The sequence below is a fragment of the Triticum aestivum genome, chromosome 1B, assembly GCF_018294505.1.
Source record: "Triticum aestivum cultivar Chinese Spring chromosome 1B, IWGSC CS RefSeq v2.1, whole genome shotgun sequence".
NCBI classification, from domain to species: domain Eukaryota; kingdom Viridiplantae; phylum Streptophyta; class Magnoliopsida; order Poales; family Poaceae; genus Triticum; species Triticum aestivum.
Genome location: NC_057795.1, coordinates 14650230 through 14666932, shown reverse-complemented (window position 1 = coordinate 14666932; position 16703 = coordinate 14650230). Strand labels below are relative to the sequence as shown.

Genomic DNA, 16703 nt, shown 5'->3' with positions numbered 1-16703 from the left:
TCTGGGCATGGCAGAATGTCACCATAATTTTTGTTCAGCAACTAGATTTCATCCCAAGACATGCCATCTCTTTAATTTGACTCTGAGCATGTAATACTATTAGTTAATCATGTGGGTTGGTCTTGTGTCTTCCAGCTGCAATTGAATTAGTCTAAGCGATCGAGGTCCTACTAATTAATTAAGCTGGCTATTTGCTTGCTTCTTGTACCTACAACATGCTCTCTGACTTTTTTTTATCGCAGTATGCAAGCTTCTAAGCGCCGGATTGATGTCGTACTAACAAATTAAGGTGGTTTCTTACTTGCTTTTTTTCTCAATATTGCAAGCTTTACTGTGAATTAAAAGCAATTATAAGGATGGAGCCGGTATGCCCACAGTTGATTCACTGATGTTGAAATTAACTGCAGTAGCTTATTTTTCCTACAACTTCATTGAAAGTTCCTTTGACGTATCTAATTATCTAAAGTTTTCCTTGTACCATTTCCCATGAGATTAATGTAATTGAGAATACCAGTGCTTGTTTGAATCATTTAGTTAATTAATTTTGTAGATAAAACTTGTATTTGTATGTTTTCGAATTACTATTATCCTGGTAAAATGACCACAAGTGAAAGGGTTGTCAAGATTAATTATTTTTTGTGGAAGCATTATTGGTCTAATTAATAGATGTACATGCATCAATAATGTTGTTGAGCTTTAGTTGATTCAATAGTGTCGTACTATTCACAAAGTTCTATTTTGAGAAAAAATAGCAAATTCAATATTGTGGCAGCTAAATGGCGTGCCCGCTGTAGCAAGTGAGTGCCCATCAAAATCACCCCGAGCATATTTGCGCTGATTTTCATGATTGCTCTTCTGCCAGCAACAATGTTCCTCGCACTTCGACCACACAACTGTATGTTCATGTTCCAGAGTCCTTATTCATAGTTAATTTCAATCATAAAGTGACAAATGGCAGTCTATTAGTTAACATGTGTATCTCCGTTTCTTCTAAGTTTCAATCGACCTACTCTGAAGTTGTTCCTAAGACAGTGCCTCAAGCAAAGGGAATGAGCCTCAGTTAGTGTATCTAGCGAGTTCGCGATCCTTTGTTGGGATAAACATTTGTGTAAGAGCAATAGTCTCGTCACTGTTGGTTGTTAGTACTGTTGCTTCTTAATTCTAATTTTTACTTCAATTCATAAGGCAATGTAGTTATGCTTGACGCACGATATGAAGATTGGCATTTTGCCTTTTGACCTTGGTTTCTTCCTCCAGTAAGTAAATGCACATAGTTCTTTTGTAAATTAGAGCATACGACTTGTTGATCGATCTCTGAGCTCAGTAATAATATTAAGCCTTAATCTGTTTATTGTGCAGACAAGATGAGAAAGAAATGCTACCTAAGAATATGTACTTTATAAACATTTCAACTATATGGAATAAAATTAAATAAATAAGGAAACAATATATTCATATATCTTTTTTGTACTTTGATGGTTTCACACCACAAGTTCCGAGATGGTAATTGTGCTGCATATGTCTGCTTTCTTACTTTGTTTTTCTGAACATGTAGGTTCCGGAAGATGTCATGAAGAATTTCTTTGAGAGAATTTGCGTGAGGTGTGTCTAAATGATTTTATCTTCTGAACATATTCTTGTATGACTAACTGAATTCATTTTCTCAAAATGTTGGTACTTTTCCTTTTTCATTTATGTTGCTTGACCGAGTCTCTCTCGGATTATGTACACTCCACATGCTTGCCCTTATTGAGTTTTCTCAAGTAAGAAAAACTTGATATTTATGTTTGTCGGCAGTAGCGTGACTAGCTGATCTATAGCGGCGCGGAAGGTGAGCTTGGCTGCAGGCAGCAACTCCTTTGGCTGACCTGCGGCGATGCAGAAGTTGGGTTGGAAAGAAGCACGACCGACTGCTCTGAAGTGGGTCGTAGGGAGAGCTTCGTAAGAGATAGGGAGGGAGCTCTATTGGCACGTGCATGACATCCAACCCAATGGCATCATGCCCTGGTAAGCTTCTTATCTGTTCCAATTCTTGCACTTGGTATTTTTCTTTCTAACCCTGAAAATAGATTTTGCCTTGATTCCTAATCATGCTTTAAAAGCTGATATCCGCCTCGTTTGTCTTGCTACTGGTGGTAATGTGTGCAAGTATGATTTTGTGATAATGCCAAATGTTGTGTGCCTTCTTTCTTCATGGTACGAGTACTCTAACCTTCCTCGTATGATAATGTATTACTGCTACAGAGCACAAACGACGTGTTTTTTAATTATATTCTAGTTGACATGGATTTCATTTATCTTGTGAATTGTATAGTCAGATCATGAATTTTAATGGTTGGTTGATTTTCATGGTCACAGGTAGGCATGGTTGTGTGGCCACGGGGAGAATGGAGCAAGTAGCGTGTGAGGAATTTAAGAAATGGGGACAAGGGACAATTTAGTTAATTAAGGCTCTATGTTAGTTTCAAGTTTTATCCTTGTTGCGGTAAAAAATTAAGGTTGGATTAACCACCATGTACATCTTTAATTACTTTTAAATAAGAAATATAATCAAAATATTCTTTTGAATTGATAAAATTTATATAATTTGTACAACTACATGAAGGTGGAATAGGAGGAAGGGTGGGAGAAGATTAGATATCATTTCATTTTCTTGCAAAGAGAAGATGGTTACGAAGAAATGACAAGAAATGGAGAGAGAATCAGTTTTATTACTGTATGGATGGAGACCACATGCCAGCTTGTCCAACATATTTCTACATTGAGTCAATTATTCAATCGCTATGTTTTTTTATTCCATGGCAATGCATGGTCATTCAACTATTCAAATTTACAGGCTGTTCATCCAGTTTTTTCAAGCTATTTACATATTTGTCACTTGTCCGGAAGTTTGCATATGATGCTAGGAAGTGAACATAAGGACACATAAACGTTGCATTTTGAATATGAAATAAATTCAACATCCAAATAACAAATTCGTTGCTCTGTCCATCGGTGAGCAGGAAATGTAAGCATCCTTCTAAATAAGATATTACCTATCTTGAAGCTGGAAATGCAAGAATTATTCTAAATAACATATTAGTTATCTTCATGATGGAAATGCAAGCATCCAAAATTTACAACAATATTTCTAAAAACTGAAAACAATCTTGCAATTTGATATAAGAATGAAACATAAGCAACATCACAAAGTTTGCTATTTGTTTTGAAACATAATTACCAACAAGTGATATACAGGTGAACTTACAGTTTATTCAAATTGGAATGCGACTCACTCTACTAAAAAGGACGATGTCACTCACTCCGAGTAAAAACGGTCATCTACTCACATTTAGCATCTGACCAATGAATATATATTGTATATGAGTTTTCTATTTTTTATGTTAATATTGTTTATATGTTTACTTTTGTAGATCAAAGATCAAAACTGATGGCTTTTTATTGATAAAGCTTTATGGTGAACCAGACTGAAAAATCATCGGGTTTTACACAATCAAAAAAGATGCATGCAAATAATTGTTCTTTATATATTTGTTGTGCATGATAATACAAAAGGTATGTTTCTATACATATTTATTTTTGCAGAGTATGAAAGAGATGGAGATGGATTATGTCAACGTTCAAAAAGAATCCATCGACAAGGGTGTTGAGGTGATGTCATTGGAAGGGCCCAAAAATTCATTAAGATTTATACAACAAAAGGCCCATGGCAACGCACGGGATTGTACTAGTTTCTTTAGTGTCTCAAAAAAAGTTCAGATTATTTTGCCCCAAAAATAGTAATGTTTTTCTATGGTATAAAAAAAGTTAAAGATTCTCTCTTTTCTACTATGGTTAAGTTTTGGGGAGTGTCTGGTTGCAACTCCCAGTCAACGTGAATCATGCACGAGGCAAGTCAGACAGTCAAGGACACCTTTCCTCAGTTGCAAACTGAGAACACTTGGTTGCAACCCAGTTGCAACTCACATAACGCACGAATCACAATGCAAATCTAATGGTCGCTTTGCATCCACCACTCTGATCAGGGTAACACGTTCAGAAATAAAAGAAAGAAATCAAAGCTCCAAAGCCTAGAGGAGATAGAGGAGGCTAAGTCCCCGCTTGGAAACACTTTTTATTTTCCCTGCTGTATTGCATCAGTATAAAACCGGTGAGTGCAATTACACCCATCGATTGGTCTGTCATTTTTTTTGACTATAACATTGCCAAAAAGCCTAGAAAATAAAATGCACACGGTGAACCAAGCGTGATTTGAGGATTCAACGGGCTATTTTTACGTCTCCGACTAATACGGATGTTTTGGGCTAGAAAACGCCGAACCAATTGCGGCCTAAGGCGGAGAAGACCATCGAGAAGGTTCACAACCAAAGTTTTTAGCTTGGGTCACCTATGATCAGTGGGTCTTAGAATTTCACAGTGCCAACGATAAGGTCAAGGTAGCGGCGATGATGGCTCCTACGACAACTTTCCTAGAGTAGCACCTTTTGAGAGACTCATTGATTCGAAGTACTTTATCAGAATTTCAAAGGATTGAAATTGTTAGTAATTTATCCTATGTTGATCGTTTGATATCAAGATCAAACGCTATGGTAATTTTTCCTAAAGATTTCCTTCAAGGCTTTCTTTGGTGTGCGGGATTCCGAAAACAATATAAGATTAAGAAAAACACAGGAATATGATAGGAATGCTTGTGCAAAATTAAGGATTAGAATTTTTAGCAAATATGGCCATGTGTGCTTTATTTACAAAGCAGGGCAAGAGCCTATTTCGAGGGACCACATGAAAATGTGTAGTTAGAAATTGTAGTCTTGTTATATGTGCATCGAAATTTTAAAAAGAGATTCAAGTGGATGTTAAATATCCAGAGGCTCAGAGAGGAGCGGAGAGGCCTCTCATCCTCCTCCTCCTCCTCTTCCTTCTCTTGCTACTACTACCAGGGACAAGATTGTGGACCATGCCTCCCCTCACCACCCACATGACGGCATGCGAGGTGCCGAGGGGCCTCTCTCCTCCTCCTTCAGCCAAGGGCACTGACCGAACCTCCCACGTATATCATGTGACATCATTGATATCTATGTAACATTCAATCGGGAGGGATATACATAAACTAGGTTTGGTCAAGCCTAAGGTTTGTTACTGAATTATCATGAACCAATTAATTATTAGGAAGTTATGCCATACAAATAACCACATTGATAAGATGAGGGTTTATGTAGTTTTTGTTTGCTCCCAAGGTTGAGACCAGCGGGGCGAGAGCCTGTTTCAAGAGAAAGATTACCATACTGTTACTAAATCTGTCGGCTTTCTATCTACTGACTTTTAACATGACAACTCAATTTCAGATGGTATATCCAGAAGGTTGATATTATTTAGACTCTAAAATGTGTTGTGGTGTACTGTAGAATCTGTAAGTTTAAGGAATGTTGAGTAGTTTGAGTTATATTTTGCTATCATATTTAACTGAAGAGTCTTTCAGCTAGCAAAATATTTGTACGAAATAAAAAAATGTTTTCTAACAAATTATAGCAAACACAGAAAGAGTCTTACTAGTGAAACGGTAGCTCTAGTAGATCCTTTGCAAATACTCCTTCCGATACATATTGAGTGTCGCTGACTTAGCAAACTTTGTACTAAATCAGCGATATTTAATATGGAGCAGAGGGAGTACATATGGAATCTGGTCCTTGGTTGGATAAAAGGCGAGCCTCCAGTGCCTTGTTCATCGTGCACTCACGAAAAATGATAATCAATTTATATCTACCTTTTTCGTGCTTCCACAATGGATTAGCAGTCAAGTATGTCGTTTGCCCAAAGATTATCATATATCGAATCCTTGCTTTCGACGGCTAAATGACAAGATCTTTGGATCAGGCAACTTGAGCTCCATGAGACTACTTTCGAGACACCATATATGTTCATACCACCGATAGCAAATCGCATAAAGCACATATGTTTCTGATCCACAGATCATACTTCATTAATAGTCATGTGTTATTACAAAGTTCATATAACTATGTATGACTTGTACAATCATGTAGTACTAAACTACTACGTAAAATCTTCTGTCGTGCACTAGTAGTACATACAGTAGATGCAATACCATGATGTCTGCAATGAGTTATTCTTATTCCTTTTTAACCCAGTTTCTCATACTCCATTGCATAAAGGTACAACAATACATTGCAAAAATGACATGCGCTGAAAGTGCAGGAATATGAACATGCATTGTCACATGTATATACAAGCTCTGTTTTTCACTTCGACGTCTTGGACCACACATGTGGAATAGCTCTGAGTTGCAGGTCATACCTTCTACTTACAGCCAACCCAAACTTCTCAGACATGTCAAACGAAACAAGGCTAGAACCATCAGGAAGTCTCCAGTTGAAGTGATATAGAAAGTTTGTTAATGCCATCTCCATGACCGATGAGCCAAACTGGATCCCGGGGCACTGCCGTCGCCCAGCTCCAAAGGGAATGAATTCAAAGTATGTTCCATTGTAATTTAAGTTGATGTTCTCAAACCTCTCTGGCCTAAACTCTCTAGGATCGTCCAAGTTTTTCGGATCTTGAGAAATTGCAACGGCATTAATGCATATATTGGTGCCTTTAGGGATGTCATACCCCATAACTGTGCAATCCTCTCTGGCTGAGCGTGGGATTAGAGAAATTGGTGGATGCAACCTAAGGGTTTCCTTGATGACCATCTGCATGTACTGGAGTTTAATGAGGTTGTTATTAGTAATAACAGATCGGCCTTCACCAAGAATCTCCCATACTTCTTGTTGTGCCTTAGCCATGATTTCAGGACTCCGCCCAAGCTCCGACATAGCCCACGCCAAAGTAGTTGATGTGGTCTCCGTGGCACCTGCAAACATATCCTGTTGTACAAAGCACAATCAAACATCTTCCTATATAAAATAATATATGAATGCTTCAAAAAGCTTTGTCTAAAAGTATGATTAATTTAAGTGTTCGTTTGTGAAGACTAATATAGTAAAATGTGATCAATTAGATGTGTAGACACTACATACGATGATTATTACACCCATCAGTCAGGAATATGGACAGTTGGGGCATACTAGCCATGTGGTACGCTTTCTTTTCTGAATAGGCACTACATATCTTCTATTCTTTTTGTTAAACTGCCATATATTCATATTCTAAATAAAGGTTAAAGATAAAAGGGAGCCCGGTGCACGTAACTCCTGTTTACGTATGGTCTGGGGAAGGGTCCGACCACTTTGGATCTGTTGTACCCAGTCTTTCACTACATTTCTGCAAGAGAATCCGTGACCTCATTGTCACAAGGTGATAGCTTTACTGCTACACATGGTTAAAGATACACCAACAGAAATGTAGCGATGTCTAAAATATACTATGTAATAAAGGGGGAAATAAGACTAAAAAGGTCTGGGTGAGATTAAATAAATACTTGACACTTTTGACACAATAAGATGTTGCCATCGCATTTTTGAGGGCCACCATGCTAGTTAATACATGAAGATAATAGATCTAGTCTCTACAGTAAAACAACATCAATATCCGAGTACAACCCGTATGACAATCATGTTGTCTAACCTGTGAAATCGCCTAACCCAGGTTGTGTGTTTGAGTTGCATGCCTTGTTGTCTTTTTTCAAGACTTATAGTTCTATGAGGACAAGGAGAATGACCTCAATGGAGGGCTACTCTTCTCCACTTAGCACGCCTACAACATCATTCACTGCGATGAACATAAAGAACCTAATACGATAACATTTGGAGTTCTAGCGTCCAAAAGAAGCCCAAGATCTTTGATTGTCTCCTATGCTAGAATAGCCTAAAATCTATGGCAAATATGGTTCACAAGCGCATTGCCAATGACGCCACCTGCCCATGTTGCGATCACCATATAGAAGATTCTGTCCACACATATCTTCATCAACTGTCCCCTTGTTACTAGAGTGGCAACTCATCATCATTTCTCAAAGGGACGCCATCGCCTATTTTCAAAATACCCTACTCTAAAAAGAACTAGAAGACTGTATGTCAGTATTCCTCACTATCCCTTTGAGAATTGGGATGCTCGGAACAGCAAGGTTTTCGCCATGTTGACAATCGCAGATGTACCACGATCAACAAAATCATCTCTGAATTAACTCTATGGTCTCATTGGTTCAAGTAACCGAAAGACAAGATTAATGCATTTGTACCTAACCTCGCGTGTAAATGGGGAGCTCCTAGTTGGTGTTGTAGGCTCGCGTTAGAGGAGCGGGCCGTGGCCCATTAAAACATGGCTAACAATTTGTTCTCAAACAGAGCAAAAAATAAAATATCCAAGCCTTATTCCTGCAGCTATTATCGAATAGCTGAATCCGAACTCTGAGGGCTACCCTCAAGAGTTGTCCCTCGTAACCACCAGATCGATGTCATTTAGCTGATCATAATAAGGAAAAAGATCTATCTGACACTTCCTATAGTTAACATATATTATATATATCCAGCATAAATTATTTTCAAAAGTGGGTATAAAATTAAAACAAAATTCTTAAAAATACTGAAAGCAGGTACGAATTTGAAAATAAGGTTGACATAAATTCCAAAGAGCTCGTGGAAATGAAAAACGTTCATCGATTTAAGAAAAAGTTCATCTTCTCGAGAAAAAGTTCACGAATTTAAAAAAAAGTTCATTGATTTGGAAAACAAATTCAGAATTATGAAAAAAGTTCATCAAATCAAAAAAAGTTCATCAGTATTTTAAAAAACTTTATCTAATTTGAAGAAAAAGTTCATAGATTTTTTAAAGAAGTTAAATGAATATTTACAAAAGTTCATTGAATTGAAAAAAGTCCATCCAATTTGAAAATAAGTTCATCGATTTTGAAAAAAGTTCATCGATTTAAAAAAAGTTCATTATCACGAGAAAAAGTTCCCATATTTTAAAAAAGTGTATGCATTTTGTAAACAAAATCACAAATTTAAAGAAATTCATAAAAACATAAAAAGTTTATTAAATTTGAAGAAAGTTTTCATTGAATTGGAGAAAAAAGTTCATCGAATTGAAAAAGTTTCATCCAATTTGAAAATAAATTCTTCAATCTTGTAAAAGGTTCATAATTTTTGCAAAACATTTCATCTAATTGAGAAAAAGATCATCAATTTTGAAATTTTTCCACAAAAAGCCATAACAAGTTCATCAATTTTCAAATAAAAATCATCAAATTAAAAAGTTTATCCATTTTGAAAAGGGTTCATGCAATTTGGGAAAACGTTTATCGATTTGGAAAAGAAACTTTACAAATGTGAAAAGAAAAAGGAAAAATAAAGGAAAAATAAAAACCATATAAAAACGTTCACAAAATGACAAGCAAACCTGGAAAGAAAAACCACGAACTAAAAAACAAATAAAATGATAATAAAACCGAAATTCGGCATGAGTGGTTGATGCGGCCTAGTGGTTGGTGTTGTACCTTTGAACAGATAGGTTGTTGCTTAGAAAAAATGGCTATAAACGGGTGCCTGCAGCGTCAAATAGGATTTGCCCTGTAAATGTGCGTATGTCCTCACACTCTTTGCAACGGACTGCCTTTTAGTAAGGCGACTGATAGGCACCTGTCGACGGTCTGAAATTTGGGACGGTCGCCTCGTGGCCGTTGGATTGGGCCTGCTCCCATCGTTGCATCTGCAGCTCGAAAGTCAACCTCTCTCCCTGTCCTCTCCCCTGAATTAGTGCACACACCTTCTCCGCCCTCACGCGCGGCGCGGGCATCGTCCCCCGGCCACCATCCTCACCTTCCGCGGCAGATCGCCGTCGCTCGCCGTCACCGCAGATCGCCGCTGCTCGCTGTAGCCTTGCTCCCTCCCCTGAATCAGATCGCACGCACACTGTCTCCGCCCCCCACGCGCAGCAAGGGCACCATCCCCTGGCCACCATCCTCGCCTTCCACAGCAGATCGCCGCCGCTCGCCGTCGCCGCAGATTGCCATCGCTTGCAGTAGTCTCTGCGTTGAGGTTGTGGCACCTCAAAGTAGTCGCCGGTTGCAACAAATTTTGCACTGATGCCAGCAAAACAAAAGACCGGTTCCAGCACACACAAAAAATGCGACGGTCGCTGCAATGTTGTGCTTGTAGCATCACCTAGTCATCGGTTGCAACGAAAATTGCACTGATTTCCAGGAAATCTAATGACCGGTTCCAGAAAAAATCCCGTGAGCGTCACGGTTTGAAGCAAAAAATTCCGCCGGTCCGAGGAAAAAATGAAGCCACTTCCAGCAAAATTTCGTTGCACAATGCCTGGTTGAAGTTTTTTGCATCTACAGTTGGAAGCTTTTTCTGTCAAATGTTGAAGCTTTTTTATCTAGATTTGACGCTTTTTTGTCAACGGTTGCAGCACTAGCTAGCCCCTAGCTTCAGCGCCATCTTCGGTTGAAGCTTTTTCGTGGGCGGTTGTAGCTTTCTCATATGCTGCTTGCAGCTTTTGGTTGCACAGAACTGGTTGTAGCATCCCACACAGCAAAAAGCAAAGCCGATTCAAGCAAAAATTACCATGGGTTCCAGCAAAAAATCTTTTACGGTTGTAGCATCGATGGGGTAGCAGTCTGAGGTGTGTGGGGGAGGGGATGCTGCAGCAGGGGAGGAGGTGCTCGCAAAAAGGAGCCGGAGGTCACGCCTTCGGCGCTGGCAAGCTCACTATGCGTAAGGCGAGAGAAAGAAGCTACAGGGCGAGAGGAAGAAGCATAGAAAAAAACGTGGTAAGAAAGAGATAAGGGAAGCCACGTCTCGGTTGAGGCCCACCTAGCGTGCGAGGCCTGTTCGGCCCTGTTCCCGTGTGAAAAGAGCGAGCGAGCGAGGGGCGACTCGGCCGGTCGTCCGGAGGCAAACGTTTCCCTTTCAGTAATATAATTGACCCCAACCACCCACACACACACACCCCCCCCCCCCCCCCCCCCCACACACACACACCACCAACCCACCACCAACCCACCACCGCCACCTAATGATTTGAGTACCCACCACAAACAAAATCAATACCTGAAATTAAGACGGTAATTGCATTTGGCTCCTAGGTGCATATGCACCCATTGTCGAAATCCAAATTCCGAGAAGTTAAAAAATTCGAAACAAAAATCCCGCGTGTATATCCGGACATTTTATGTGCGTTCACAAGGTTTCAGTGAAAAACGACGTTTTTTGTGGCTTGTGTAAAAAAGATAAAGAAATGCCTCGTGAATAGTTAGAATGAAGCATCAGAAATTGTCTTTTTTACACAAGCCACAAAAAACGTCGTTTTTCACCGAAACCTTGTGAACGCACATAAAATGTCCGGATATACACGCGGGATTTTTGTTTCGAATTTTTCAACTTCTAGGAATTTGGATTTCGACAATGGGTGCATATGCACCTAGGAGCCAAAACGCCACTCTCTAATTAAGAGCAATACTCACAAACAGGACGGCGCAAATAGTCTCTGTGGTTAGAGGGAATTCCAAAGAGTCCTCTTTCTGCAGCCTGAGCAGCACGTCGAGCAGATCCTCGTCGTCAGTGCCGGAGGCACCAACGCCAGCAGCTCGAGCGGATTTCCGCTCATCGATGATCTCTGAAATGATGCGCTGCATACGGCCACAGCTCTTCTTCATCTGGCGCTCGCCATTGCTCAGCCACCTTACCAACCACGACGACGGGAAGAGATCAACGAGACAGAAGCCGCCTAGCAGCTTAAACGCCTTGTCCAACTCGCAGAGGTACTCGCCCTGCTGTGGGAACTTGCCTCCGAAAACCGCCCTGGTCACCACGTCGTTGCTGAGCGCCATCACCTTCTCGCTGACGTTGATCGTGTGGCCGGCCGAGGCAGCGGCCGTGATGCCGCGGAGGAGGCTGCCAACCTCCTCGGCCCTGATGCCCTCCATGCGTTTCACCTGCGTGGAGCTGAGGAGCTCCATGACGCAGACCTTGCGCATCTGGCGCAGATGGTCGCCGTAGGGGGCAAAGGCGATGCCCCTGCCGCCGCTGCTGAAGATGTCAAGCGTCACGCCACGCGGCCGGCCCGCGAATGCGAGGTCGTTTGTCTTCATCACGAGCGCTGCCGCTTCAGGGCTGGACACGACGACCGCGGGGACCTCGCCCAGCATGAGGTGCATCAGCTGCCCATGCCGGCGAGACAGCTGCAACAGCGTGCGGTGTGGGAGGGCGCCGGCGACGTGGTGGAGGCTGCCGATGATCGGGAGAGTCCATGGCCCAGGAGGCAGCTGCTTCCTGGCCGGCTTGCTCTTGCCAACCGAGAGCTTGAGAAGCCATATCACCAGGAGCGTAAGTAGGGCTAGGAAAGACAAGCTTAGCCACCTCTCCATGGCAATGGCCGGCAGGCAGCTCCGCTAATGAACAGAGATGATATATTCAGCATATGTATGCAGTATATGTCCGCTAGTGTAGTGAGAGGAAATACTTGACTGGTAGTGGTGTCTTGTATTGGGTATGGATGGGGAAGAAGAATGACTCATCAACAATCATGTTTCGTGTTTGTACTCCCTCCGTCCGAAAAAAATTGTCCCAAATTTGTCCCTCAAATGGATGTATCTAGTATTAATTTGGTGCTAGATACATTCATTTGAGAGAATAATTTTTTCGGACGGAGGGAGTAGTATTTAGAACAACTCTTCTTTTTTCTTGTAAGGTTGTCAGTACAGCATGATTAGCATATGAACAACTAGTTTATAAATTATACACAGGTAGTGAGAAGTGATCTATTGGCAAATATCAAAGGCATCTATTGAAAGTATTGTGATTTGGTAAAAAAAAAAAAGAGCATTAATGGAGCAATTATTGGTCAATGCTTCATTTGAACTAATCAAAAACATAATCACACTGCAAGAGTAGGTACTCCCTCCTTCCATCTATATAGGGCCTAATGCTTTTTTCAAGACCGCCTTTGACTATTGATAAGAGTAATAATACATGTGATGTATGATGTGAAAATTATATCATTGGAAGCTGCTTTCACGTATGAATTTGACGGTATGCTTTGTGTAACTTGCATGTCATATACTATTGCTCTAACACATGGTCAAAATTAGCCTTGAAAAACACATTAGGCCCTATATAAATGGAAGGAGGGAGTACTTGGCTCCGGTGTCAGCACATGGGAGCAGTTGGGTGTGGAACGTCACCAATGTGGAAATACTTGACTGTCAGTGTCAGTGGTGCCTTGTAGCCGGTTGTCTATACAACATGATTAGCACGCGGGTAGCTAGTTTATAAAGTAAGTATGCATAGGCATGAAGAATACGCTGTTAATTAAAACGTCGTCGACCTAAACAACATTGAGTGGAAGTATCCATACCGAATGACTTTGTACTTCGCACCGGCGGGTGCCGGCACAAGGAAGCAGTTTGCTGTCACCAATGTGGAAATCATGGACTATCGAGTATTCCCTTGTATCGATCAGGATAATAACAACGGCCCAACATAGCCAGGTTTGGAGTATTGATGTTCTTATTGTGGACATGCCAAACCTCCAAACATTAAAAAAAAGTAAAAAAAGGCAGCATTAGTTTTAGAAGATTAATATTTGCATATGCACATGCACTTACTACTGCATCGCTCTAGATGAATACAGTAGAAAAGAGATAGACACTAGTAAAAAAAGGACCTTAATTGGGGTCTGTATGTATGAATATAGAAGAAAATAAATAATGCAAAAAAAAAAAAATTTATATAAAGCAAAAATATTCACAAAGAAACTAAATACAGCAAAAAAACTACTCAAAAATAAATAGAAGAAAAAAATAAAGCAGAAAAGAAATAAGTACATAAAAAAATTACTCAAGAATATATAGAAAAAAATAAATAATGCAGAAAAGAAAAAAATATTATATAAAACAAAAATATTCACAAAGAAACTAAATACAGCAAAAAAAACTACTCAGAAATAAATAGAAAAAAAATAAAGCAGAAAAGAAATAACTATATAAAAAATTACTCAAAAATAAATAGAAGAAAATAAATAATGCAAAAAAGAAAAAAAAATATAAAAAAATGTTGTGGCGCTGCCCGGTGGGCCTGCCAGACATAGGGTGTGCAAATACAGGCCCAGAAGAGCCAGCGGGCTCACAGGGCAGCGCGCCCTAATTAGGCCCAGAAGCCTACTATATAAAGGAGTTCGAAAGGGCAGCCGCGGCTGGGTTTATAAACCAGTGCGGCTGCCCTTCGCTCGGCGAGGTGGGACCAAAAGTAGCGCACTGCGTGTGGCAGCGCACGGTCATTAGTACCGGTTGATGGCTCCAACCGGTACTAATGTGTCGCCCTTTAGTACCGGTTGGAGCCACCAACCAGTACTAAAGGCCCTCGTTTCCCGCTGCTTGGGCTGGCCAAAATTGGCCTTTAGTACCGGTTGGAGCCACCAACCGGTAGTAAAGGCCCCTCCTATATATATGTCACTTACGAAAATTCAGTTATTGTCCCCACTTCGTTCCACTTCTCGTGCGAGTCTCGATCTCCGACGATGACGCCGCCGCCGCCGCGCCGTCGCCCTCACCGCCCAGCCGCCCATCGTCGTCGTCGCCGCGCGCCCCTGCCGCCCGTCGTCGTCGCCGCCACCCCCGCCGCGCCCGTCTCGTCGTCGTCCCCGGCCGCCGCCCGTCTCGTCCCCGTCCCCGGCCCGCGCCGCCCGTCGTCGCCCCCGCCGCCCGTACGCGCCCGGCCCGCTCCATACACACACACACGCATACACACATACACACACACACACATACACACACACACACACTACACACACACACACACACACACACACACACACACACACTACACACACAGACACACACAAACACAAACAAACACACACACACACACACTACACGTACACTACGTACACACATACACACACTACACACACATATTTTTTTACTTATTTTCTGTTTTCTAATGTTTAGATGAATTAGAACTATCTAGTTTATTTTTAGAATGTTAGAAATGTTAATGTTAGATGAATTAGAAATGTTAATGTTTAGTTGAACTAGTTTAATTAATGTATAGATCGAACTAGTTTATTTTTAGTAAATGCTTGGTTGAACTAATTGAATTAATATAACTAGTTTATTTTTAGTAAATGCTTAGTTGAACTAGTTGAATTAATATATATAACTAGTTTATTTTTAGTAAATGCTAGTTGAACTAGTTGAATTAATATAACTAGTTTATTTTTAATAAATGTTTAGTTGAACTAGTTGAATTAATATATATAACTAGTTTATTTTTAGTAAATGCTTAGTTGAACTAACTAAATTAATATAACTAGTTTATTTTTAGTAAATGCTTAGTTGAACTAGTTGAATTAATATAACTAGTTTATTTTTAGTAAATGTTTAGTTGAACTAGTTGAATTAATATATAGAACTAGTTTATTTTTAGTAAATGCTTAGTTGAACTAATTGAATTAATATAACTAGTTTATTTTTAGTGAATGCTTAGTTGAATTAATAGAAGTAGTTGAATTAATTGAATTAGTAAGTGTTTAATGTTTTGCCTAATCTGAACATAGGAAATGTCGTCTGACGACTGAAAAAATTTCATTATGTGCGAATACTGTGAAGACCAGTGCAGCCAGTGCGACCGAATTTTTTTGTTGATGGTAGGCGATTCAGCATCAAGTTGGATGAGACCTTCGAATTCGATACAGTAAGTCACAACGACAAGTCTGTTTTCGTAATTAAGCATGATTTATATATGCTTCATTTGCCTGACTTTTAATTTTTAATTTTCACTATTCTACTAGCGCATCCCCTGCCATGCAAGTGAAGGAAATATGCCCTAGAGGCAATAATAAAGTTATTATTTATTTCCTTATTTTATGGTAAATGTTTATTATTCATGCTAGAATTGTATTAACCGGAAACATAATACATGTGTGAATACATAGACAAACAGAGTGTCACTAGTATGCCTCTACTTGACTAGCTCGTTAATTAAAGATGGTTATGTTTCCTAACCATAGACAAAGAGTTGTTATTTGATTAACGAGGTCACATCATTAGTCGAATGATCTGATTGACATGACCCATTCCATTAGCTTAGCACACGATCGTTTAGTATGTTGCTATTGCTTTCTTCATGACTTATACATGTTCCTATGACTATGAGATTATGCAACTCCCGTTTGCTGGAGGAACACTTTGGGTGCTACCAAACGTCACAACGTAACTGGGTGATTATAAAGGTGTTGGGGAACGTTGCAGAAAACAAAAAATTTCCTACTCGTTTCACCAAGATCATCTAGGAGTTCATCTAGCAACGAGTCATTGGATGCATCTACATACCTTTGTAGATCGCGAGCGGAAGCGTTCAAAAGAACGGTGATGATGTAGTCGTACTCGACGTGATCCAAATCACCGATGACCAGCGCCGAACGGACGGCACCTCCGCGTTCAACACACGTACGGGACGGGAGACGTCTCCTCCTTCTTGATCCAGCAAGGGGGAAGGAGAGGTTGATGAAGATCCAGCAGCACGACGGCGTGGTGGTGGATGCAGGGCGTCACAGCAGCAGGGCTTCGCCGAGACTACGAGGGAGAGACGTAACGGGGGGAGGTGGAGGCGCCAGGGGCTGGTGTAAAATCCCTCCTCTCCCCCCACTATATATAGGGGTGCCGGGGGGGGGCTCCGGCCCTAGTAGATGGCATCTACTAGGGGGGCGGAGGCCAAGGGGAGGTTTCCCTCCCCCCAAAGGCA

At 40.6% G+C, this 16703-nt stretch overlaps 1 protein-coding gene across 1 annotated transcript; it reads right to left on the bottom strand.

Moving 5' to 3' along the window:
- Positions 1-6136: 6136 nt before the first annotated feature.
- Positions 6137-12331, bottom strand: LOC123084626 (zealexin A1 synthase-like). Its single transcript, XM_044506123.1, has 2 exons — positions 11426-12331; positions 6137-6881 (listed from the first exon to the last, which is right to left on the bottom strand). Exons 1-2 carry the CDS (start codon positions 12326-12328, stop codon positions 6255-6257), a joined length of 1530 nt encoding a protein of 509 aa, XP_044362058.1. The 5' UTR covers positions 12329-12331; the 3' UTR covers positions 6137-6254.
- Positions 12332-16703: the final 4372 nt, after the last annotated feature.

Excerpts from the sequence above, each read along its gene's own strand:
- LOC123084626 (XM_044506123.1), bottom strand. The coding sequence starts at position 12,328 with ATGGAGAGGTGGCTAAGCTTGTCTTTCCTAGCCCTACTTACGCTCCTG. Across the intron at positions 6,882-11,425 it reads CTATTTGCGCCGTCCTGTTT|GATATGTTTGCAGGTGCCAC; the intron begins GTGAGTATTGCT and ends TTTGTACAACAG.